Raw genomic sequence first — 26,138 nt, 5'->3', positions numbered from 1 at the left:
GCCACTGTCTCACACGGGGCTGGCACGGTCCTGAGCAGGCCTGCTTCACCTCCCTGTGTGCTTCACCATGTGCTGTGTGACTTGGACCAGTGCACCACCTCTCTGAGCCTCAGTTTCCTTGTTTGTAGTTATCTGTTGACTTTTCTTGTAAGTTCCGTGAGGCAGAAACTGTGAATCAGTTACTCAGCACTGTATGCTCATGCCTAGTGCATCATCGGACACAACCTTGGAGATCTGTGAGTGAATGAATGAGTGGATGAATGAATGACCGAGTGGATGAATGAATAGGGAGGTGTAGTGGGACTTCTTCCACTGAGTCACCAGTGGCCTCCTGTGGTCCTCCTCTCTCTCCAGGCCTCAGCCTGTCCACCTCTACTGGGAAAGAATATACTGTGATGCCAGGACTTACATTAAAGCTTAAGTTTCTCTCTGAGGAAGAATGCAAGTTGGTGCAACCCCACAGGGTTGTACTAATAGATTAGTTGTCTGTTGCTGTGTAACAAATAACAGCCTCAAACAATACCATTATTATCCACAGTTTCTGTGGGTCAGGAATTTGGGTGCATATCAGCTGGGTGGTCTTGCACAGGGCTTCTCAAGGAGTTGCAGCTGAAATGTCAGCAGAGACTGTGGTCTCACCTGAAGTCTCAACTGGGGCTGGAGGAGCCACTTCCAAGGTGGCTCCTCACACAGCTCTGGGTGGGAGGCCTCAGTTCTTCCCCACGTGGACCCTCCACAGGGCTGTCTGTGTGTCCTCACATCATGGCTCCCCTGAGTGAGTGATCAGACAGAGCAAGGCAGAAGCCATAGTGCCCTTCATGACCTAATTTCTAAAGTCCAACACCCTCACTTCCACCATAGTTTTTCATTTGCAGCAAGTCACCTAGTCCAGCCCACGTTTGAGAAAAGGGAATTGGGCCACATGTCGTTTTTTGAGGAAGGAGAATAAAAAATAAAAAATGTGGCCGAATTTTAAAACCACTGCAGGGATTAATTTGACAATATTTCTCCAAGTCACAAATACACTTACCCTTTGACCCCATCATCTCTTAATGTTTACCCTGTGGGTCTCACTGGCATGCCAATTCATTGCTCTTTTGTTTGTAAGGCCCAATATATTACAACCCAGTGTCCATCTGGAGGGGTCTGGATACATAAATTAGCTGTCCATCCATTCTGCAGAATATTCTGTCGCTCTGTGTGGTAGAGACAGACAGACAGGCATCTATGGAGTGCTACAGAATTATCTCCAACATCTGTTGTTAAATACAAAAAAAAAAGTGTAGAACAGTGAGTGCAGAAATTATCTTTTGTTGAATAAAGGGGAAAATGAGGTTTGCTGGTATTTACATCAAGAAACTCTGGAAGGAAACAGAACTTACAGAGCAGGATGGGGGAAGAGGGTCAGCAGGCAGGATACGGGGCGAGACTTCTCACTGCAGACCTCTGAACACTGTTTTAAGTTTGGGAGTCACACTGATGTGTAATCTATGCATAAGAACTTAACGAAATAAAATGTAAACTAATCAACAAACCTAGGGCAACAGCAGCCTGCTGACCTCTAACCTTGCGGGGCTCTCCTGGCCAGGCCGAGCTGCCCGCTGGCTTCCTGAGCTCACCATCTCTCCTGACGGTTTCCTGGCCCCCTGGGGCCCCCTGGCTCTGCATGGTGTTGGGGGGGGGGGGGCTCACCCAGGAGCCACTCCCTCCAGCCTGGCCTCGCCCGTGGCTCTTGGCCCCCAGCCAAGCACCACATGGATTCTGATATGATTTTCATTTTCCTTGCAGCCAAGAAGTCCTCATTCCTCAGGAAGCTATGCAGCGACCCAGCTGAGGGCCCGACTCCCCAGGTACGTAAGAGAGGACAGCTGGCCTGGAGGCTGGCAAGTCTCCACCGGCCGGAGATGCCCTTGTCCCAGCCTCCCCACCGCCTCACCAGGCCGTCTCCTTCCGTCTCCCAACTCGGGCGGTAATTGAAGCTGCCAGCTGCCTCCCTGAGAGACCATCTCCCAAGCCAGCTGTCAGGGGCTGACACGTGGCTTCTAACCACAGCCCTGAGCTGAGGTGAGAGGACTGTTCAAGACAGCGGCAGCGGCAACTTGTCATCTGAAGTTCTCTGGGGGCCAGCAAGTCAGGCCTCCTTACATCAGAGCCCTCCTTTCATGAGGGGCCTGGGGCAGAGCTGTTTCAGGCCAACAAATTAGCAACTTCTTCCTGCTGTCAGGACCCACCCAGCCTTTTCCCCACACCCCTCACCCCTTGTTTCCTCACTGTCTCTCCTTTGTGCCATGAGCAAAAGGTAACAGTTACAGTGTTAACTAGAAAGTACATTGGTCCCCACCAGTGTCTGCTAAATGTTTATGAAGAAGGTGTTCACTGACTTCTCCCTTGCTGCAACCCTTTGAATAGATTCCAGTGTTCTTTCCAGATCCCAGATGGAGAAGCTGAGGCTGACAGTGGCTAGCGAGGTGCCCACGGGTGTACAGCCAGCACTGGTGGGGGGATCAGAACAGGGATCCCCGCCCACCTACCCCTCTGGGAGGCTGCTTGGAGCCTGGACCTGTGGGGCTCACTGTCTAACACAGGGGTCCCCAAACTTTTTACACAGGGGGCCAGTTCACTGTCCCTCAGACCATTGGGGGGTCGCCACATACAGTGCTCCTCTCACTGACCACCAGTGAAAGAGGTGCCTCTTTCCGGAAGTGCGGCGGGAGCTGTATAAATGGTTTCAGGGGGCCACATGCGGCCCGCGGGCTGTAGTTTGGGGATGCCTGGCATCTACTCTGGCCTCACCTGCCACCCCCTAAAAAGCGCTGAAAGCTGTGGGGAGGCCCAGGCCCAGGGCCCTCCCCGTCCCCTGTACCCAGTCTCAGGAGCAGCCTGTTCGGGGACAGGCAAAGGAGGCCCTGTGAGGTCAGAGGCCCTCAGCACCTCTGCACACCTGATCCCATAGACTTCATTGTCTATTGCAGTTGGATCCCTGGGCCTAGGTCTGGACTTAGGCCTGGCTCCTGCCCTCTTAGTCTGTCTGAGAAGTTCAGGAGGGGAGGTCCCACAGGCTAGAGCCTTCCTACTTCTAGGGAGGGCCCAGCCCCAACCCCCAACCCCCAACTGGTTCAGAGCCAGCTCTTGGCCCACCCTTCTGCTGGATAAAGAGCCCTCCCTGTGGTGTGTCCCTGGAGTCAGTGGCAAATAGGGGCCCCCAGGAAGCTCCCTGGCCTGGGTCAGAGTACATGGAAAGGCAGGCCACCCTGCCCAAGCTACTGGCTGCAGCCTGTATGCTTGCTCACTTGGGGTCTCCCTTGCCCACCTTATAAAGGCCCCACTGTCATTCAGGAGCTGGCCTCGCTCCTCACAATTCCAGTCCTTCCCAGGGCACAAACGTCTTTCTCCCAGTTTCTCCAAGCAGCCCTGCACCTGCCTGTGCTCACAGTTCCCACCCCTGAATGCCCTCTCTGTCCACATGACCAGAACTAATGCCACCTCCTCTAGGAAGCCTCCTCTGATGCCAGCCATGCAGGACTCCCCTCCTATAATCCCCGAGGCCCCAAGTTAAGTTCCACCTAGCATGCAGTAGATACTCAATAAATGCCCTCCCTGCCCCCCCCCCCATGCCCAGCCTCTGTGGGCCCTACAGGAGCTCTGAGCCAGGGTCAAAGCTCTGACGCTGCAGTCCATCTTCTCCCCTGAATGCTGGGCACAGGGCAGATGTCCAGAACCGCTCTTGTGAGTGTAAATGCATGAACGAGGAGTCAGCCCCAATGACTGCCTTCCCACCAAAAGAAGTTGGTTCTGGCCACTGGAAACAAAAGAACCCTTAGAGATAACCTGGTCTGACCTCCTCCCCCTTGGCCAGTGGGGAAGGGAGCCCGGAGATCGACAGTACCCCACCAGTGACCAGGCAGCCACCCCACTGCTTGTGACCTCAGCCCTCAAAAAGGCAGCAAGGCAGGTTTCCAGAACTCTGCTCTAAAAGTCTCTGCTCGGAAGTAGCACAGTCCCTGCTGCTCACAGCCGGTGGCTGAAGACAGCCGCGTGGCCAAGCCTGCCGGCAGCGAGACAGCCTGGAGCAGCCCTTCCACAGAGACAGCAGTTCTTAGTGCTGTGATCTACCGCCTCGAGCCCCAACAGGGAGCTTCCCGGGCAGAGGTCAGGGCCACCTGGGGGCTGCAGGGACCTCTGAGAGCAGGTGGGGCCATGGGTCAGAGGCTTCTGCTTCTCGTTAAAAGCGCACTCAGGATGACCCAGGTGGCCCCACCTGAGGGCTGGCTACAGCCTGAAGGGCTGACCAACCAGATTTCCATCTGGCTTCCAGCAGTGTCCTGAAGAAGCAGCGCCACCACCCCGTGCACAGATGGAGACGCCGATGCTGGGGAGGCACAGGGAAGGAGTGCCAGGCGCCTGCCGGGGTACAAGAATGTTGAACCTCAGGACAACCTGGTGAGGGTGGCACCGTTACTGCCCCTACTTCAAGGGTGTGGAAACAGACCTTTCCTCAATCCTGACTGCCTACTGTGCGCCGGACTCCATACTTGGGGGACAAGGTAGAGAGAATAAACCTCAGGTTCCCCGCTTGGGGGCCCCAGGCTCAGGCAGAAACAGGGAGAGTCAAAACCACACAGCCTGACCAGTGCTGACACAATGGATAGTGTCAACTTGGGACGCTGAGGTCCCAGGTTCGAATCCTCAAGGTCGCCGACTTGACCACAGGATCAACATGACCCCAAGGTTGCCGGCTTGAGCCCAAGGTCACTGGCTTGAGCAAGGGGTCACTGACTCAGCTAAAGCCACCTGGTCAAGGCACAGATGAGAAGCAATCAATGAACAACTAAAGTGACGCAGCTACATGTTGATGCTCCTCATCTCTCCCTTCCTCTCTCTCTTTTCCTGACACTCTCAAAATAAGTAAATAAATTACATCAAATAAAATAATAAAATAAAATAAATGAATACTAAAAAGGCATACAAACAGCAGATGATCCACCAGGGACCTATTATACAGTTTGGACACAGTTACTATGTCATCTCACAACAGTCCCATCAAGGAGCTCAGCTGGGTTCTCCACTTTCTAGGCTCAGGAAGGCTGAGTCAGAGGCTGAGCCAGGACTTGCGCCAGGCAGCTCCAAGTCCAGCAGAGAGCATGGCATCACACAGGCCCTGCCCTCTCTCAATGCAAGAGTCTGGGAGGGGCCCCGGCTGCTGCTCTCTCCACACCAGGCACAGCCTGGCCCCGATCAGGTGTCCAGACCAGGTGTGACATGGCTGGGTGAGGCCCTTCCTGGGGACCCCCAGTGCCCTCCACTAGCTTTGAGACTGTGGGCAAATGATGCACCTTCCCATAACTCGAACAGTTCTGACCTCCAGACCCACCGTGAAAACAGGAGAAGTGATTGATGGAAAGTGCTCAACTACCTGGACCATAGCCAGATGCTCAGAAAGAGCTCATGTTGCTATTACTACTATTCGTTCATTCAACAAACTTCACCCACAAAACCTCACCCCAAGGCTTCCCAGTCTTGAGATGGAGAGGGGAGTGAAGAGCTGGCCGCCAGGCAGTGGGATCCAGAGGAGGGGATGATACCTCTGCCTAGGAGGGGAGGGACACTCGGGCTGCTGGGATGAGGGAGTGTCCACAAGGCTGGCAGGGGACTGAAGGGGAACTGTGGCAACCTCTGCTGGCCAGTACTGGAACCATCCCCACCCTGGAGAGAAGGATGCCTGTGCCCCAAATCATGCTGAACACCCCTCCTCAATGAGCATGATCCCTGGGTAGGTCTCCAAACACAGGGAGGGAGCACCCACCAGCAGTGCCTGGCACTGCCTAGAAATACAGATGCAGGCGCCTGACCTGTGGTGGCGCAGTGGATAAAGCGTCGACCTGGAAATGCTGAGGTCGCCGGTTCAAAACCCTGGTCTTGCCTGGTCAAGGCACATATGGGAGTTGATGCTTCCAGCTCCTCCCCCCTTCTCTCTCTCTGTCTCTCCTCTCTCTCTCTCTGTCTCTCTGTCTCTCCCTCTCCTCTCTAAAAAAAAAAAAATGAATAAATAAGAAATACAGATGCAGGCTCCACGCCGGGGAGCTGGCCAGTGGGTCCCCAAGCGAGTGGCTTGAGGCTGTCCTGTGCTCACTAGCTAAAAGATCATCACAGGACTCGTTATGAACCTCAGGCCAAACTCAGGTGTGCATAGTCTCACCCCTTATTTCCCATCTTGGCTTCTGATCTGAGGATCCTCCTCTCAGCAGGTAAAGGCATCTCCTCTGTCCTGCCTGTGCTGTCTCCTGACCCCACCTAGACACACAGATGGCCACCAGGTGCCCATTATCCCTCTGCAGGTCTGGGGCCTTTCACTCATGGCCTGGCCAGAGCCGAACAGGGCTGCTCTGAGTGGCCAGGAGTCTTCTGAGACCCTAAGACCCCAAATGTCACTCTCATTTTTTTTCTCTTTCTCCTTCTCTCCCTCTCCCTTCATCCTCAACCTTTTGCTCAGTCTGACAGGAACGCTGTTCTCCTCTTGTCTCTCAAAGTGCCATTGACGCTGAGTCCACTCCTCTAAAGAAGGGGATTCTGAGCCAGCTGCTTCTGCCCCCAGGGTCATGGCCTCCGGGAAGCCAGGAGGCCTCTACGGCTCCTTGCTCACGTCTGTCTTTTCCTTTCAGGCTCCCCCGAGGACCATGAGAGCAGGCTTCTCCAGGGCCCCCCGAAGGGCGAGGATGGCCACCCAGCCCGTTCCCCATGGACCCCCTCGGACCACCACATCCTCCTAGCGCCCGGGCGGAGGGGCCATGCCTGGGGAGCAGCCCCGCGGAGTGCCACCCCCGACCATAACCAGAGGCCTGCAGTCCTGCCAAACCACCAGTGCCATGGCCAGCGGCACGGCCACGCAGCTCCCCGGCGAGGATGGTGCTCCGGCCAACAAGACCGCCAAGGCCACAAGGGACGCAGGCCGTGGGGCCCAGCCCATGGAGCCCCCGGACACCCTGCCTGGGCAGACTAGGGAGGTGGAGCCCAAGGCCCCTTTCCTGAGAATCCAGCCCCTAAGCAGCCCCCCCAGGAAGGGTGGCAGCACCCAGGCCCCACTAGGGAGGAGCCACACACAGGCTCCCCCACGGCGCCCGGGCAGGGCGGACAGCAGCCCCCAGCAGCTCTACACTCTGAGCATTTCAGACTCAAGGGCCAGATCCGCCCTGGAGGAGACCCCTGAAGGCCCGCAGGGTGAGGCCCTCCGGCCCCCAGAGGCAGAGGCCCCTCCGGCCCCAGAAGAGCTCAGCTTCCAAAGGTGCTTCCAGGAGACCCCCTCCAGCTTTACCTCCACCAATTATACCTCACCAAGTGCCACCCCGGGGCCTCCGCCCCTTAGGGCCCCCCACAGCAGTGACACCAGCCCCTGCAGGCCCGCCTCCTACTCAGAATTCCAGGCCAGTGGGGCCGACGCCTGGCCTCCCACTGCTGAGAACAATTTCCCAGGTGCTAGTTTCAGGGTCCTCCCCACAGAGCCGGGGCCCTTTCCCGAAGTTGGCAGCCCCAGGGTGGCCTCCTACCACTTCCCCTTCCCGGCACTGCACAGGGCCAGCCCGGAGTCCTTCCCCGAGGACACGGCAGGGCCCAAGTACTCAGAGAGGGCACTGGTGTTTGCCTTCCGCCAGCCTCGAGGCGAGTGGCAGGAGGAGGCAGTGGGCGCTGGTGCGGCCTACCCCTTGCCCACTCAGCCTGCCCCCGCAGCCCCACCTTGCTACCCCAGCCAGCCTGGGCGCCTTGACCCCCCCAGTGACCTCGGCTGTGCTCTCCCCACACCTGGTGCTGCTCACCCAGCCCCCAGCCCCTTCTCGGAGAGCACAGTTGCCTTCCCAGACACTTTGCACAAGAGCCTGACCAAAGCCCTTCCTGAGAGAACACCTTCAGCCCACAATGGGCTGAGGAGCCCCAGGAAACCCCCAAACTCTCTGCCCCAGAGGCCCTTTTCTGGGCAAGCCTATGGAAGCCCAGGAGCCAGTGCAGTGGGCACCAGTCCTGGGTCTCTGGACACAGAGCTGGCCACCTCTGGGCCCCCACCCACCAGACTGCCCAAACTGTGGGATCCTTCCTCGGCCCCTTACCCCACATCTCCTCTGGGACCCCCGGCCGCCACCAGGAGTGCATTCTTTGAAGGCCAGCCCAGCCCAAGCCAGAGGCTTAGCCTGCCCCAGAGCCCCCCGCTGCCCTGGCCCCAGGTGCTCCCAGCCACCGGACCCAGCCCCCGTCAAATGGAGAGGCTGAGCCAGCTACCTTTTCCCCCAGGAACCCCTGAGTGGCAAGGAGACAGCCAGGCATCCCTGGCTGCTTCCAGTAAGACACCTGGGCCAGGAGAGAAGCTGGCAGTGCTGAGAAACAGCCCAGGCCAGCACAGCAGCAACTCCCCAGGGCTGTTCACTTACAACGGGCTGCAGGACCCTGGAGCCCAGCCTCTGTTCTTTGGGGTGGCTCAGCCCCAGGTCTCACCCCGAGGGACGCCCGGCCTGCCCCCACCCAGGCTTGTAGGAGCCTCTCCCAGTGAATCCCCATTGCCCTCACCTGCCACCAACACAGCTGGCAGCAGCACCTGCTCATCACTGTCACCGCTGTCCAGCAGCCCAGCCAACCCCAGCTCGGAGGAAAGCCAGCTCCCCGGCCCAGTAGGGCCATCTGCCTTCCTCCAACCCCCCAGTCATGCCCAGGAGAACAGCAGCCCCTTCCCATCCCCTGAGCCCGCGCATGCCCTCCCCATCCACTACCAGCCGGAGCCCGTGAAGACCTTCCCTTTCCCCACAGAGAGGCTGGGGACGGAAGGCACCTTCAAATGCCTGGAGGAGGCCTCCTTTTCCAGCGCGGGCCCCGAGGGCTTCCCCTCAGAGCCACCCCCCTACTCTGCTCACCACTTCCCCTTCAGCAGCGCCAGTCTGGACCAGCTGGACGTGCTGCTCACGTGCAAGCAGTGTGACCGCAACTACAGCAGCCTCGCCACCTTCCTGGAACACCGGCAGTTTTGCAGCCTGCTCCTCACCAGGAACAAGGACAGCCACCAGCAGCCCTCGGATCTCCCCACTGCCCCTACCACCTCCTCTGTGATGGCTGCCCCCAAAGCACCAGCCAGTGGGAACCCAAGCCTGCTCGGCCACACCAAGACATTCCCCTTCCTGCTAGGGGGAGATGTCCAGATGGATGGCAAAGATGACCCCCTGAGGACAAATTTCCTGCCCAGCCTAACCACTGCCCCCTTCTCACTCTCCGCCACGGACCTGGACCTGGAGGACGATGCCAAGCTGGACAGCCTCATCACCGAGGCACTCAACGGCCTGGAATACCAGTCGGACAACCCCGAGATTGACAGCAGCTTCATCGATGTTTTCACTGACGAAGAACCTTCAGGCCCCAGAGGTCTCAGTGCTGGGCTGCCCCCCAAGACCAGGGTGGGGGCCATGCCAGAGAACAAAGCCCAGCTCCCGCTCCTCGCCATGGAGCCCCAGGCCCCCCGCCCTGGGGATGACTGCTACCCGGCCTACAGCAGGCCCAAAACCCGATCCTTGGGCCCAGTGCCTGTGGAGGCAGATGGAGCCAGCCTGGCCAGCCAGCAGAGGAGAGGGAAGCAGTTTAAGTTTTTCCATAGAGAGCTGGATATAGCCAACCCTAACAAGAGGTCGGGCAGGAGCACCAGAGCAGCCTGCCTGAGGCCCAGGAGGAAGGGCAATAGGGCTGAGCCGGTCCCACCCCGCCCCCGGGACATCAGGACCCACGCCCCCAAGAGCCACAAAGATCCCTGTGGTAAGGCCCTCCCAGTGGAGACCAGGAGCTCCAAGCACCTTCGTCTGTCCCCGGGAAAGGATTCCAGGCGGAGGAAGGCACGGGGTGGCACCTGGAGCAAGGAGCTCATCCACAAGATTGTGCAGCAGAAGAACCAGCTGCACAAGCGGCGGGCACAGTGCAGCCAGGGCAAGGGCTTCTCCCTGGCAGCTGAGAGGCCCACCCGCGGCACCCTGGATGGCAGGCTCCAGGAATACGACTATGCCTCAGAGTCCGAGGAGGAGGACAACTTGCAGCCACGGGGCTGCCACTTCAGAGGCCAGCCCCGCCACGGCCGCTGGCGGTGGCGCCGAGGTGAGAAGAGGAAGGAAGTGGACTCGACCCTGGGTCCTAGAGAAGATCGAGAGCAGCAGAAACCCAGGAAGGTGGTGAGGCAGGAAACCACAAAGCCAAGCAGGCCTTGCCCAGGCCCCAGTGAAAGCCCCGAGGCTCAAGGCCCACTGCGAAGCCCCGAGACTGGAGAAGGCCCTAAGGAGAGAGGCCCCGAGTGTCTCCTGCAGGTTCCCACCAGTGCCAAGGCCCCAGAGGAAAAACATCTGTCGCTGAACTTCCCTCAAGAAAATTTTGCCTCTGACAGCACAAAACTTCTCAGAGATGTTTCCAGCTCTCCTCCATCCACCTGTGTGGAAGGAAGGCCCTGCTCCCCAGCCCCAGACCAACCACAGCCGGGCAGGGAGGACACTACGGTGCCCCACGGAAGCTCATCAGCACCAGGCACAGGCAGTCGGCTGAGTGTCCCTCGGTGCACGCAACCCTCCGTCTCGCATGATGAAGAGGACCCCCCTGCCTACCTGCCAGGAGAATTGCTGGTGCCTGTCACGAACACCACCACTGCCTACCCCGAGCCCAACATCCTGTTTCTAAAGACCTCTGATCTTGGGTGTGACCCTGCTCTTTTTAACAGAGACTCCGTGGGTCTAGCTGCCAAAAAGGGGCCCCAGCCCTACAGCAGCCCCCCCAGAAAACTGCTTCTTGGACCCAAAGACCTGGCTGGCTGTTTCCATGAGGACTTGTACGCCAAGCCCTCGGCTCCAGACACTCCTCCTGCCAGCAACATGCACCTTTGCCAGGACGATGTAGACGTTGGTCCCCTCAAACCAAAACCTCCTAGGGATCCACCCTACACAGTCGACATGGATCCAGGCGAAACCAAATCACCGCTGACCTTGGAACCCACGCCCCTCCTCTCAGGGCTGCCCGTGGACGACTTCAACTCGCCACTCTACAGCAGCCTATCTGGAAATGGGGGCGCACACTCACCTTCTACACGCATCAATCCTCCCCCAAGGAAACCCCAGCTAGACCCACCATACCCTTCGTTTCTGCCTGAGAAGGGTTGGTCCCTGCTGGAGGGAGTTTCCCCAATGCTACCCAGCCACCTGGGCCATTTTCCTGACCCCTCAGGGGGAAAGGCATTCAGTAAGAAGTATCCTCGTGAAAGGACAGTAGCCACCAACCCTCCCCCTTTGCCTTGCAAGGTTAGCGAATGTAGCATCGCTTTTATTAGCAACCTCTCTGAAGATGAATTAGAGATCAAAAGATTGGTCACCGAATTAGAAACACAGCTGCAAAGTAAAGGTGTGCACAAGGCCCCAGGAGAGCTGCGCGAGGCTCAGCACACGGGCAGAATGGGCTCAGGCACCGGCACCCCGCTGCCCGACCACCAGGCTGCCTCACCCGAGAAGGACTCATTCTCTGCAGCCAGCCTCACTGATCTTGGGGGATTGAGTCCACACCAGGAAGGGGCAGAGACAGCCGTTACCACCAAGGAGGGGACTCTGGGGAGGCCCCAGGAGGAATGGTCCTCATTTCACCCAGGAGAAGCAGGCCCTCTCCCTAGTACCTGCAAAGACCAGGTTTCTGGGGGTGCTTTCAGGCCCACAGAGGCTAGCCTCAGTTTCCAGCCAGTGCAGAACACCAGAGTCTCCAGGACAGGGCTCCTGGAGGCAGAGGGCTGCAGGGTCTGCCCAGAAGCCTGTCTACCTGACCCTGGAGAGCCACTCAAGTCCCCATCGGACGGGGGGAATTTAGTAAAGTGCAGCCCAAACCATGATCCTTTACTTTCTAAAAATAACAGGGCCACCAGAACCCATCGCAATGAAGATGTCCTACTGCTCCTTCCCTGCACTCGGAGAGGAGGGCTTCTCCCAGGAGCCTGCAAGGCACAGGAGCCCTACCAAGATGCCCCTGATCTGAAAGTGCTCAGCAGTCCTGTTGCCCATCTGGCACGTGACTTGGCATTTCAGGGTGCCAGCACTCTGCATCAGGGTGCCGCTCCACCTTCTAGTGGCACTCACAGTGAGGTCCTCAAAGGACATTCTATAAGTAGCACAGATGGGCCAGAGGGACCGGAGCCCCTCCACCCTGTAGCAGGAGGGCCTGGCTCTGAAGGCAACAAGGAGTTTGTACCAGCAGGAGCTTCCCCAAGTGCTGCTTGCATGCCCAACACCAGTCCTGGCGGGAGGCCCCAGGACCCAGCTGAAACCCCCCTACATCAGCTCCAGCTCCTGGTGGCCAGAGCAGCTGAGAGTGAAGGTGGCACCCATGGCTTACAGAGGGTCCCGCTGGCCAACACCCAGAGTCTTCAACAGAGCAACCCCTCAGATGTGGGAGGGGACAGCATGGAATGTGGGAACATGGCCCACAGCCCTGTCAAGGGCTTGGAGGGAAGTGTGCAGATGACAGCTATCCCTGCCACAGCCAGATGTCAGCTGGGGCCAGAGGCAGATGACAATCTGGGCTCACTCGGCCAGGCTGAGAAGCTCGAAGGCCAAGGCAAAACCAGCCAGCTGCAATCCGATAACTGGGGGAACCCTGGGGAAGCAGGCAACCTTGCCACAGTCAGTGCTGGTCCTGATACCACACTCGCCAGCCCGGCTGGGGTTGTAGATCAACTACGGGGTCAGGTTCAGGGAAATGGGCCAAACTTGGGCCTTCGGAATGAGGCCCAGTCCACCTCCAGCCCCACCTCCTCTGATGTGGAATCTTCGGTCCCAGCCTTGGCAGCAGCCCATCCCCAAACTGGGCTTGAGGACTGTACTCCAGAGGCGGCCAGTCCAGGCCTTCGGAAGCACCTGCTACCAACTGGGGACAGCCCAGAGTTCCCCATGAGGGACCTGGCTGGCTGTGCCCCCTTGCCCATTTCTGCAGCACCCCCTGTTCCCTGCAGACTTGAGCACCTGCTTCAAGAAGACCTTCCCACGGTGCCTTCAGGTGAGTTGAGGGGGCTGCTCCCAGGATCTTCCGCCTACAAGGACCCTATGAGCACGAAGCATCTGCCAGCCTATTCCTCTGCCTGGACATCTCGGGAAGGGGGTGACTGCACCACAGCTTCCACAGATACTAGGGCTGGGGGGTCCCTGGAAGCCTCCTCATCTTTGAGGACAAACCCCTGTGGCTTCGAGGAAAGCCTGGTTTGTTGCTCTCTCTTAGAGGAACGGAACCACCAGGAAGAGCTTCCCATGGGCCAGCCTGGCTTCATCAATGTCTTGTCCCCCAATGCGGGGGACCACCCTGAACACCACCTGTCAAGACCTCTAGGGTGTTCCAGAAAAGAAAATCTAAGGGAATCTCCTGCCCGTGGTGCCCCTTCTCCCCCAGTGAGGGCCATATCCCCAAGAGTGACCATCAAGGCTGCTGCCCTACCTGGCATTTCTTCCACAGATGGCATAGGGGCAGTCAGAGGCCCCAGAGCAGAGAGGTCAGACCCCCACTGCAGGGGAGCCCCGCCCCACCTCGGCCCAGACAGGATGCCTGAAAGCCCCTCCTCAGAACAACCAGGAAACAGGGAAGGTCAGAGCATCACCACTGTGCCCATTAACCCTTCCACCCGGAGGACAGCAGGACCAGAGCCCCATGCCTGCCAGGAAGGTGAGGCAGGGGCCAGCCCCCAAGGCCAGGAGGACCTTAAGACACCTGAGGCTGGAAGCCCTGGCATTACTAAGGTCTCAGGAGTTGGCACCAGAGGCCCAATAGTCATCGGTCCTTATGAAGAGCTCCGTCAGGACAAAGCCACTTCTCTGAGCAGCACAGCCAGCAACTCCACACCCAACTCTCCCCAGAGCCTCAGAAATGTCCTTAACCAGATGCCCCACAGAGACCCCTTATGTCCCCAGGACCTCAAACAGAAGCCTTGTGGCTTTAGAAAAAGGCCCATGTCTACTGAGAACAGCAGCTGGAAGGACCAGGGCCCCAGTGGGCAGCCTGCGACCTGCGAGGTCTGCTTGGCCACCTTCCGATCCGGGCCAGGCCTGAGCCGCCACAGAGCCAGGAAGCACAGGCTGCGCAGGGGGGCCGTCTCCCACCCCAGCCCCCCAGCCCCACCCACTCCCCAACCTGGAGAGCCTGCCACCCAGAGGAGCTGCCGCCCTGGGAAGAAAAGCCGCAAGGCACCTGGGAAGGAGAAGCCAAGGCATGGGCTGCGTGGCCCCAGCCACTCTGCGGGGCCCCCTCCCATCCAGGGCTCCGCGGCTCCTGAGGAAGCCTCGGGTCCTGAGACGTCCAAGAGGCTCAGGCCAGGGCTTGGCATTCCGAGAACACCAGGCTGTCCCCCAAGCCGGAAACTACACCTCCCAGGCCTAGTCAAGCAAGGAGTGGGCTCCAGGTCTGCAGAGCCCAGGAAGCGGCACTTGCTGCAGAAGGATGAGCCCTGTCCCGAGCAGGCAGAGAGAGGAGGAGGCCAGAGGCAGGGTAGAGTGCCTGTGGACAACCCCAGTGAGTCAGGAGGGAAATCAAATAAGAAAACAAGAAAACCAAGAGCGAAACGGTTCTGGGAGGAGAGCGGTCCTCAAGTCTCTCCTGATGTGATTTCAGATAGAAGCTGCTGGAATTCATCAACTGCGATTGTTAATCACCCAGCCCCTCTGAGCCGCTGCCTCTCACAGGGGGCAAAGCAGCAGACCAAGGTTACACAGCCACATCTCCTCGTGGCTACAGACCTCGAGGAGACACCCACATGGAGGTCAGCTGGAAATTGGGTGACCCCTCCAGGGAGGACAGAGGTAGTACCTCCTGGGGAAGGGTTGGGGGGAAAGAAAGCAGCTTTGGCAAGGGGGTGCTGGGGACCCAGAGAGACCAGGACATCGGCTGCCTGCAGAGACCTGTCAAGGGCAGCTGGGGATACACTTGCAGGGGACAGCAGAGTGGCCAAAAGCAGGTCAGGGCGAGGTGTCTTGGAAGGGCACGAGCCGCTCTGGGAACCCCCGGGCACCCCAGAGACTTGTGGTTCTGAAGCAGCTGACGCCATCAGCAGTTGCCTCCAGGGCCCTTTGCACAACCCGGACAACAGGGTCCAGGAGCATGAAGACATCGCTTCTGAAGGTTCTGAAGCCCCTAGCCCCGGTCCGGGGAACCCTCTGAATTTGTTTGATGATGAGGCCTCCTTTTCCCAGCTCTTCCCTCTGGGTAACCGCTTAACTCGGAAGAAGAACCCCCGAGTCTATGGGAAGCGCTGTAAAAGGCCAAAGCCTCCACCATTGCCAAAGCCCAGTGAAGAGTTCCAAGGGAGCGCTGCTCTGCCCACTGCCCACATGCCCACAGACCTCAGTGACTCAGGCTCCCTCTGCCTGTCCCATGAGGACCCGTGGAGTGACGAGGCCATAGGCCTGCCCGAGTCCTTCCTTCTGGAGGGATTTCTCAGCAGCAAGGTGCCTGGCATTGACCCCTGGGCCCCCGGACCCAGCCTGTGGGCCTTAGAGCCTGACCCGGAGGTAGACTGTGCAGAGCAGGAACCCCCCTGCAGTACCAAGGACCACCTGTCAGAGAACATCCCTGAGCTACACATGGTCCCAGCAGCCTGGCGTGGGCTGGAGTTGCAGGTCTCCACCACTGAGACCACCTCTTCTCTTGGAGACGTGAGCCCCGAACCCCCCAACCTGGAGCGAGAACACTATGACTGTGGGCTCCCAGGGAACACTGTGGATCTGGAGAGACTCAACACCAAACTTGAGATGCAAGATCTGTGTTTCCTGAGACCCTGTGAAGACCCTGTGGCTCTCCCTGGTGTGAGCTTCTTAGACTTCAAGTCCGCATCAGACTCCCAGGGGCCAAGGAACAAAAGGCCAGAGGAGGTGGCGGGGGCCAGAAAGAACGCCAAGGCCAGGAGGGCGCTCTACAAGTGCAAGGTGTGCTTCCAGCGCTTCCACGGCCTGGGTGAACTGGACCTGCACAAGCTGGCCCACAGCCCCTCGCCACCGCCCACCTGCTACATGTGTGTGCAGCGCAGGTTCGGCTCCCGGGAGCTGCTGCGGGAGCACCTGCAGGAGAAGCACGTGCAGGGCCGCACGGGGCTGTGGGCCTGCGGCATGTGCCTGAGGGAGGTAGCTGACGTCTGGATGTACAATGAGCACCTGCGGGAACATGCCTTACAGTTTGCCCGGAAGGGGCCAGCACGGAGGTCCCTGGGAGACCCGCCTGAATGCTGGGACAGGGATAGCACTGTCACACTCTTCCTGAGCAGCATTATGGGGCAGGCACCCAAACCCCACAAGGGCAAGTGCTCAGCTGGCCAGGCAAATGAGGGCCCTGCAGAGAGGGAGAGGACAAAACTCAAGGCTCGTACCAGCAACTCAAACCAGGATGGCACTTTGATGCCAGACAGCACCTTAGCCGACAGTAACCTGTCAACCTGCTCAAACCCCCCTCTGCCCAGCAGTCCTGCCACTCTCCCCAGCTCCACCAAGATGTGCCCCAGCCCATCCCCGGATCCTTGCTCCAATCGAGAGCCCCTACTCCACACCACCCCGGTGCACCAGGACTGCAAGGACCCCTCCCGAGACTGCCACCATTGTGGCAAGCGGTTCCCCAAGCCTTTCAAGCTGCAGCGCCACCTGGCGGTGCACAGCCCACAACGCGTTTTCCTGTGTCTCCAGTGCCCAAGGGTCTACCCTGAGCCCGGCGACCTGCGTGTGCACCTGGCCAGGGAGCACGGGGTGAGGGAGGAGCTGGAGCTACAGCACACCCCACTGTACACCTGTGAACTCTGTGCCAACGTCACACACATCAGCAAGAGGTCCTTCGTCTGCAGCTCCTGCAACTACACATTTGTCAAGAAAGAGCAGTTTGACCGACACATGGACAAACACCTGAGGAGGGGGCAGCAGCCCTTCACATTCCGTGGGGTGCGGAGACCAGGCACCCGGGGGAAGAAGGTCCAGGCCTGGGAGGGGTCACTTCCCAGCAAACGACACAGAGCGGCCGTGCCCAACAGCACCCCTGGGCCAGTCTTGGACGGGCCTCTGTCTCTGGGCAGCAGCCCTGCCCTGAGTGAGGCATCCTTCTCAGCCCCACTCCAGCCCTGCCCGGAGGCAGCTCCTGGCAGCACCAAGGATCATTCCAGGACCCCAGAGAGACCCATAGATCCTGTGGGCCACCTGGCTAGGGGCGACAACCTGCCCTCTGACCCCCAGGAGCTTCTTCTTCCACCTCTGTCTCCTTTCCCAGAAGCCTCAGCTGATGGCAAAGAAGGCTACGATCCAGGCCAAGCCCTGGAGAGCTCCACAGATGAGGTCTCCCCAGGCAGCGCTGAACCTCTTCTTCAGCAGGCTCTGCCACTGGAGGGGTCTCTGCCCCAGCCGGGGACCAGAGGCCAGACCACAGAGGAACAGAGGGTTGTTGGTCCACTCTCAGGGAAAGGCAAGACCCCAAGTACCCCTGGCAAATGTGCCCCTGACCATCACCCAGAAGCCCCCTCTCTGCTCCGGAAGGAGAAGCAGGTATCCACATACCATATGGTGCCTGAGTGGCATAAAGGCGTCCCCTCCCACAAGGGTGGCACCACCAAGCATGGGGGCTGTCGGAGTTCATCAAGGGACAGGCCAGCTGTGTCCATCCCCAACAAAGCACCCAAGTTTCTGATGCAATCGAAGAAGGCTGTGACCAGTCCAACACCTGGAGAGCCAGCCCATGGCACTGAGGACAAGCAGAAGACCACTGCTCTCAAAGTCAAGCTGGGCCCCAGTTCCCAGGACAATGGAGGCCCACAGCATAGCAACAAGATAGCAGGTGGCAGCCAGCCTCAACCAGCCAGTGGGCAGCTCCAAAGCGAGACGGCCACCACCCCAGGCAAGCCCAACTGTCCAGGCCAGAGCCCCACCCCAGACAAACCTCCCACTCGAGCCCCAGCCAAGGGCTACCCCAAGGCACCAAGAGAAGATGATGACCAGGGGTCCCAAGGGAGCTTTGTCCCCAAGGAAGACGGGGAGGGCAAAGAGAAGAAGAGAAAGGGCCGGGCCCCAGGGCCAACCAGGAGTGAAAGTGTGGGGATCTTGGGGAGAGACCCTTCAGTCCCTGACAAGCCCCCCCGGGCTCCTCGGAAGCAGGCTACTCCCAGCCGGGTGCTCCCTGCCAAGCTGAGGCCCAGTAGCCAGAGCAGCACGACCCTGCCCCAGACCTCAGAGCAGCAGAGGGGGGAGCCCAGACACACGCACCGGGACTTCAGACGCAGCAAGGATGGGCTGGGCAAGGCCTTTTCCCAGGTGAAACCGCAGCACAGGACCCCCAGGAGAGGCAGAGCTGTCCACGGTGCTGAACACGCCAACCCCCGAGCCTGCTGGACAGCTGAATCCCAGAACGACCTCCTCAGCCAGCTCTTTGGACAGAGACTGACCAGCTTCAAGATCCCTTTAAAAAAAGACCCTTCTGAGTAATTTATAGGAGTGAGAGAGTGCCTGGGAGAAGGGCTGGGGGACGAGCCCAGTGAATGAGGTACTCCTGTCTACACTGGCAAGCTTCAGTCCTCTGAGATGGTTTGATTGATGGCCACGTCTTAACCCTCCTGATTTACCATGCAAATGCTCAGTCTTTGGTGTTAGAACTGAGACTCCAATGCTTTGAGCAGGGCCTGGGGTTGATGGACAGCAATCCCTTTCAACCTGGAAGGTGAGGGTGAAGAGTGGGCCAGCGGTAGGCTTTTTGAGACCACAAAGCTGTTTTTTCAATACCAAGAACTTGAAGAAAGAGCAGCTCACACCTTGCACCGCATGTTCCGCCTTCCTTTGAAGGTTTGCACAGGGTCCCCACCACCACATCATCTAGCAGGGAAGTACGTGGAGGCAGCTGGGGTCGGATCACAGCAGGCCTCTTCCTAGTCTCATTGCTGCTGTTGCTGCAATTCCAAAATGGCCTTGGGCAGGGCTCTCTGCCTAGAGGAGCGGTTTGTGAGCTGCATGGCCCCTAGAGCACACCATATGGTTGTGACGGCCACTATCCATGCCATCAACAGAAGCACTGGTCTCCAGTGTGCCTTGACTCCCATTTGGACAGGGAGAAAGCTGTTCATCAGCCAGCTCCCACTGGTCCTTCCTCCCCATCCCTCACATTCCCCCACTCCCCACACCCCCAACCTCTGTGGTTGCCCTTCTAGAGCCTTCCTCCTACACAGAGCTCTCAGCTGCAAGTATCAGCCAGCAATTTAGCTCTGAAATTTCTGGTGCTATTTTCATGTTGTAATGTGAATACAGGCTTCCTTGATTAGTTTTACCTGGGGGATTGAGAGGGGAGACAGGGTGGGGAGGCACGATGGCGGCTGCACGGAAGGTCCACAGGCACCAGCCACCCCAAGAAGTCTTTCACTGGCTCCCCGGCCGGCAGGCTCAGCCCCAGGGCTGCAGTCAGAGCAGCTGGCTGAGACACTCAGGGCCGGGTGTGGTGCTGCTGGCATCTTAATGCACTGACGTGACGCAGGGGCAGTCCACATGTCCTTTTTACACTATCGTGTCTTCGAAGGGGGTAGGAGTGTGGGAGAGGTGTCCTTCTGTCCTTGGGTGTCTGAGGTTCATGGTTTGTTTCCTTCTGGGTTTGTTTGTTGTTGTTGTTTTTCATTTTTACCTTGGGTGCAATGTGTATGTCAAAAGTTTTTATTTTGGTAATTTGAAAGAGACCAAAATCAGGCCCAGATCTCCTTCCTAGAAGGTGTTATGTGCCACTCAGAATGACTCTTTAGTGCTAATAAAACATGGGGGAACTCTGAGGCTGTGCTGTATGAATCACAGCAAACCTATCCTGTCAAATACAGTCCCACTATTTTCACAGAAAGCCTCTGCTGTGTGGCATCTATGCTCCAACCTGCCCTACCCTCCCTGCCCACCCAGTCCCAGAACCTGGCTCATAAAGTGTTGGCTTCAGCTGCCACTTTTTTCTTGTCTCCAGGGCCACCTGGCCCTGTAGAGCCTACCTGAACAGCAAAGCTGTCCGCCAGCCCCTCCAGAATTGTTGACACACGCAGGCACTGCCACAGTGCAGCCTCGCTTTGTTTCGAGAGCTTGACAGCTCTGGTATAGCGCCCTTGGGGAGCAAAGAAGAAACAGGAGATCATTAACACAGCTCAGTTTAGAGGACACGGGAAAGCAGCAGAGGCAGTGTGAAGGGTGAAACCAAGAGACCCTCCTCCACCGCAGGCTCAGACCCCCAGGGCCCACCCTGTTCTGAAGACCCCCTCACAGACTCCAGTGTCTGACACCTGCAGGGCAAACGAGGTTGTACAGAGTCAAGCACCCATCTGGTCCTGCCCCTACCGCCCACCTGGGCGCAGGCATGATGGGGGCTGCTCAGAGCAGGCCCCGCAAAACACGTGCTGGGGTGAGAAGGAGGGCCTCACCAAGCCCTTTCCCGAGGGAGAGGGATCCCACATGTGAAAGTTAACTGGGGTCTCATCACTCTGTCCAAGCCCACAGGGCCCCTGCCCCCCCCCACACACACCCCTGCCTGGCTGGCTCACCTTCATCACACGAGACCCTTACCTGTGCTGTCCCCTCATAAGGAACACCCTTCCCAAGTCCTCTCCCTCAGTCCCAGCCCCTCCTACTGGTGTGCCTCCAGGCCCAGGTGGGCGGCCAGGAGAGACTCGGTGAGGGTGCCTGGCCATCCGTCTCCCGTTTACGTCCCTGTTCTACACTGGGAAATGCACCAGATGCAGGTCCCACCCTCAGAGGCCTCCAAACAGATTCCGTCAGGAGTGGGAAGCTCTGGTCTCTTTGGGGTCTCCGTCACAGGCCTCAGATAGGACGGAAGATCAGGGATGGAAATGGCCCTGAGTGGCACACAAAGGAGAGGGGCGTAGGGTTGGAGTGAGTGAGTTTGAGTCATGTTTGAGAAAGGCTGTCTGGGGACTTGACACGGAGAGTCATGGGACCCAGCGGATCCACAGGACTGGGTGCCCCCATTTCTGGGTGTCAGCCCCCCATACCTCTGGCAGGGCCTGCAGCCAGCAGCATCCACATCACCTGGGAACATGGTAGACATTCCAGGCTCTGCCCCAGATTGCAATCAGATGATGGGGAAGAGCATTCTGCAATGTCACATGCCCTTGGGGTGCTGACATTTACAACATCTGGGGGCTCACCATGGCTCCAGTCTGTTCGGAGAATGGCATGAGCAAGCCACCTCACTCCTGTGGCCTTAGCCCCCTCCTGCGACCAGAGCCCCCAACGTGGACATGCCTGACTAGCCAGCAGGTGGCAGCATTTGCCCAATTAATTGGGCACCTGGGCTGGGTAGCTGGACACCAGGAGTCACCACAGCATCTTTAACATGCAAACACAGCAGACACGCGCCGCAACCCTGCCTCACCCACAAGTTCAGAAACCCGTGCTTACGGCACGTGAGTGCACACTCCCGCACTCCTTCACAGCCTTTCACGCACCGACATGGCACACAGCCCCACACACGGGCAAACACAGAACTTGCCCAGACACACTGAGATGTGACTGTACGTAAGTCTGGGGGGCGGAGACCCTACCCTTGAGAGGTCCCCAGGAGAGCATCCCAAACAGCCTATTGAAGCCATGGAGTGGGCTAGACGAGGACAAGAAGGGATCCGGGCTGGAGCAGGGCCACCACTCCCTGAGGACCCGAGGAAGTGCTCAGACATCCTGCAGCTGGGAAAAGGAAGCACAGCCCTCCGCTCGCCCCTGCGTGTCCTCAGGCAGGGCCGCCCCTGCACTGCTCACCATCCGGGCAGCCTGCAGAGCCCCTCTAGGGGCTGCCCCGAGGCAGGCAGGAGTGGGCGGGGGGAGACGTGTGCTGGCAGAATGCCACATAAAGGGCTGTATTGTTCAACTACATCCTCTAATAAGTCCCCCATTCTGACCCCAATGATCTCTCAGCCCCACCAGCCCAGAGACAAATAGAAGAGAAGATGGTGCCTGGGACCAAGTAAGGAGGTGCAGGTAAAGGGGACAGGCTGGGAGAACAGGAGAGCGGGGCATTCCTATGCTGGGGTGATACGGGAGAGCAGCTGGTGGTGGATGGCGAGCCAGCCTCCATTCCCCCAGACCCCCTACAGGGGGAGCTTTGCTGGGCACATCTGCTTAGAGAACCGACTGGAGAATGTGACTAAAAGTGGGCTTCCCCCAGCTACTGAGGCCATACCCACCTTAGAGAGTCCAGTCTCCCGGGAAAGTGTGTAGATGGCCATGTTCACACATGAGAAGAATCCAGTGGGAAGGCTCCCACAGAGCTGGCCCCAGAGAAGCAGAGAGCCAGCCACTAGGGAAGGAGCGAATCCTTGGCACTTTGGAGTGGCCAGTGTCAGGACTCCTTGAAGCAACGCCCATTAGGGGACAGAACTTGGAGGCGTTTGTCCTTTTCACATCATCTGTGAATGTGCTGCACATAGGCTCTGAAAATCCAGCCCTGAGTCCACATGATTGCCATTTCTCTGCCTGTCTGGTGTGTGGGCAGCGTGTGCCCTGTGGAAGCCTGCCCTCAGAGCCCCAGCCTGGCTGCTGTGGAGATGGTGGTCCCGAGCAGCCACACGGAGCCTCTCAGGGCCATTTCTCTTTCCTGCCCACTCTGGGCCTGGATGCCCAAGGACATGGCCCTTTTCCCACAGGGCACCCTCTAACTCACTACTGGCTGGTGTGGCCTTGTGGGCTGCAGCTCAAGGCCACAGGCCTCCTCCCCAGAGCCCCCAGGCAGAGAGGAGACAGGACTGGGCCTCCCGAGGACCAAGGTTTAGCTGGACCTAAGCAAACAGTACCTTGGCCTTCCCTGCCAAGAGAACCGCGGATTCACATCTGGGACCCAGGAGGGAAGGCAGGTGCGTCGGCCACTGGCACCAAGTATAGCCAGGCTCTGGGCTGAGAGGCAGGAAACTTCAGGCTCATCACCATCCTCGGCACCTCAGTTTTCCCACTCATTATATGGGCACAACAATTACCAAAAAACCCTTCCACTCGAAGGCCCCCTCTTAGGCCTAAATGGCGTGGCTGAACTGGTGGATCTCACTGCCCTGCCCTCCTCTCCCCACAGCATGCACTTGGCTCCTCTGTCAGGTCTATACTCAAATGATAACTCCTCTCTGTAGCCTCCCTAATCACCTGTTTAAGGTGGCAGCTGCACCCCCAGTGCCCCCGCAGGCCCCCACCCTGCTTTATAGCACATTTGACCTTCTGGTGTGCCCCCTGGCCCACTCCTTAATTATGACTATAGGCCTCCTGCTGCTAGACTCTCACTGATGTGTTGTGTATGCTCACAGTTTTCCCTTTAGTGCCTAGAGTAGGAGCTCAGGACTTTGTAGGTAGGGAAGAAGGGAGGAAGGGGCAAGGGAATGGAGCAGGGCCAAGGGGTGGGAGCAGAGGAGAAGGAATAGAGCAGAGAGGGGAGACGAGGAGGAAAGAAGGAGAAAGAGAGAAAGAAAGGAAGGAAGTCTTCCTGTGGGTAAGTGTACACTTCCTATCTGATATAACCACATGAGCCGAGCTCTTCGAGTTGGGAAATGTCCAGATAATACTTCCTTCCAGATAATACTTGCTCCAGGTACTGCCTTGCCCGGCGGGGTCAATAGGCCAAACTTGGGCAGCTGTGTGAAAGCATGGCTCTAGCTAATACCTAAAACCTAGGCTGATCTCCAGGCAACATCTTTTGTGTCCCAGGATATCAGAGGATATGGCTTGTTAGAGATGCTGGCTTTATAAGAAGACCACCGTGCCCAGGAGAAGGGGCTTGTCTGGTGTGGCCCCAGGCCAACTGTCTCTACTGTCCCTCAGATGGAATCCCCAGCTACAGAGAGAACTGCCTGAGCCCAGTCTCCAAGGCCAGAGCCGCCCATCTATGATGGGGAGAGCCAAGGAAGCAGCCCACCCACCTGTTCCCACCCCAACCAGGGCCGCCCAGGCAACATCTAGTTATCTCTGGGCTGGCTCTTTCTCTGCCCCTTTCGCAGGCAGCCTTCTGATTCCTAACTTAATTTATTTTGACATTCTTGCTGCCTTTGACCTCCTTATGGAGTCACGTGGTGAGTAAAACTCATTATCCCCGATTGAAACAGGAAGTTAATTAAACCCTTCACAGATCCAGTGTTGATGAATGTCAGGATGGGCCCCTGACACAGCTGCCCAGCAGCTCCAGGGCCTTGGGCCGACTGGCCAGGGGCAGGGGTGGGGGGAGGTAGCAAAGCCTGGCCAGGCAGGTAGCAAGGCCATGAGATAGACTGGGCCCCCTTCCCTCCAGCGCAGCAACCAGTGTTCATTCGGGAGCAGGGGGTGTGGACTTCCTAGTGAGAATCCAGCTCTGCCACCTATCTGCTGTGTGACTTTGGGCAAGTGATTTCACTTCTCTGAGTCTCAGTTTACTCATCTGGCAAATGGAAAGTCTAACAGTCCTTCAGAGAGCCATTATGAGCAGAATGCATCAACCTATGTTAGTGCTCAGCACAGAGCCTGGCAGTGAGGAACCCTCTGTGACATTACTGGCATGGCTGCTAATGTAAGATGACAGAGCGCCGAGTGGTACAGAGGAGGCCTCTGGTCCCCGCAAGCTGGAGCAGAGAGGAAAGGCTGAGTCTTGTGTCGGAGCAGTCAGGGGCTTCCCTGAGGAAGGGAAGTGGGAGGGAAGTGTCAGGCAATGGGAGGGAAGGGTGCATGCAGCAGCAGGAACAGCTTTGGCAAAGGCCCAGCCTGCAGGACACGTGGACCCCTGTATAAGGAGGTTCAGAAAAGAGGGTAAAAGCAGGGCAGGCCAGGGAAGAGGATATCACCAGCAGTGGGGGCAAGAGTGGTTTGGTGGGGACCAGTGGGGTGGGGGCAGCAGCAGTTGGGGTGGTGGGTGAGGGAGACTAGAAATGCAATGGGGTAGTGGCAGTGTCTCAGGGGGCATTTCAGAGCCATAAGAAGGTGAAGTCACAAACACCAGAGAGACAGTGGGGCAGAAAGAGGGCTCTCATTGGGCCTGGTGTCCATGGCCCTTCATCTAGCCTGGCCTCACGACCTGCTCTGCCCCATACATTGTCTGCTGAAGCCCCAGGCAGTTGAGACCCCACACTCTTCCCTCCCTACTCTTCTCTAAGCTGAGAATGCCTTTCTCCCATCCCTCTTTATTGAGCATCCTCTTCATTTTTCAATGTCCAGCATAAGTTTCTAGAACATACTGTGGCTCCCTTGGTCATAGCCCAACAATAAATGCAGGGCCTGGCCTGTGGGAAGTGTCACAATTAGCTCCCTCCTCAACCCACAGCAACTGCCCAGCCCTGGACCACCCTCCTGGGGCAGGGCAGCATGAAGCACACCCATAGACTGCCGGCCCACAGGTCAGAGGGCAGAAGTAAACCAGACAGGAGCCCAAACCACAATGGCATCAAAGCTAGAGGGGTCAGGGGCCACCCACACTTCAAGTGAGAAAACCAACAACAGCTGGATTGGTTAAGGACTTGCTCAGGTCACACCCACTAAAATGGCAACCCAGTTCTCTGGACTCTTATACCAGGGTTAAGAGCATGGGCTCTGAAGTTAGCCTGCCTGTGGTTATAGGAATCTCTGCCACTTCTGAACTGGAAGACCCCTCTGAGCCTTAGTGTCTTCATCACTGCCACCACAGCCTGAACACTGTGTCCTAGTTCCAATTCTGCCACTTTCTGCCTGGGTGACCCTGATGGTTGCACTAGGACTTCACGAGAGAATATGAACCAGCCTAAAGGAAGGGCTTAGAAAATGCTGCTTTTGCGACCATGATGTTGCCCCTAGAATGGGCATCTAGGACGTATCCTCCAGGGAGTCTGCTAATTAGCCTTGGAATACAATGAGCAGGAAACAACCAGGCCTTGGTCAGGGCACCCCAGATCCATGCAAAGCCCTTCCCAGCTCCACAGCAAGCATTGACAGCCTCCCATTTAGACTGAATGCAGTTCTATTTACTCCACTGAAGACTTTTGTATATGAATGCTGGCACTCCTCACAGACATACATGGGCAAGTGGAAATTAAGGTTCACAATGGGCAGCCAATGGGAGGATGGAGGTGGCCAGGTGAGATACCCTCAGCAACCCTGTTCCTCCTCTCCCACCTGATCAGTGGCAAAGCCCCACTCAAATGTCACCTCCTCCAGACAGCC

General features: G+C 57.9%; 1 protein-coding gene across 1 annotated transcript; it reads left to right on the top strand.

Annotated features, from left to right (window-relative positions):
• Window positions 1–6,785: 6,785 nt before the first annotated feature.
• Window positions 6,786–19,626, top strand: ZNF469 (zinc finger protein 469). Its single transcript, XM_066348992.1, has one exon. It carries the CDS (start codon window positions 6,786–6,788, stop codon window positions 18,459–18,461), a length of 11,676 nt encoding a protein of 3,891 aa, XP_066205089.1. The 3' UTR covers window positions 18,462–19,626.
• Window positions 19,627–26,138: the final 6,512 nt, after the last annotated feature.

Source organism: Saccopteryx leptura, chromosome 9 (assembly GCF_036850995.1).
Source record: "Saccopteryx leptura isolate mSacLep1 chromosome 9, mSacLep1_pri_phased_curated, whole genome shotgun sequence".
NCBI lineage: Eukaryota > Metazoa > Chordata > Mammalia > Chiroptera > Emballonuridae > Saccopteryx > Saccopteryx leptura.
Note: the sequence above shows the minus strand (reverse complement) of the source record. Positions and strands in the feature narration are given on the sequence as shown.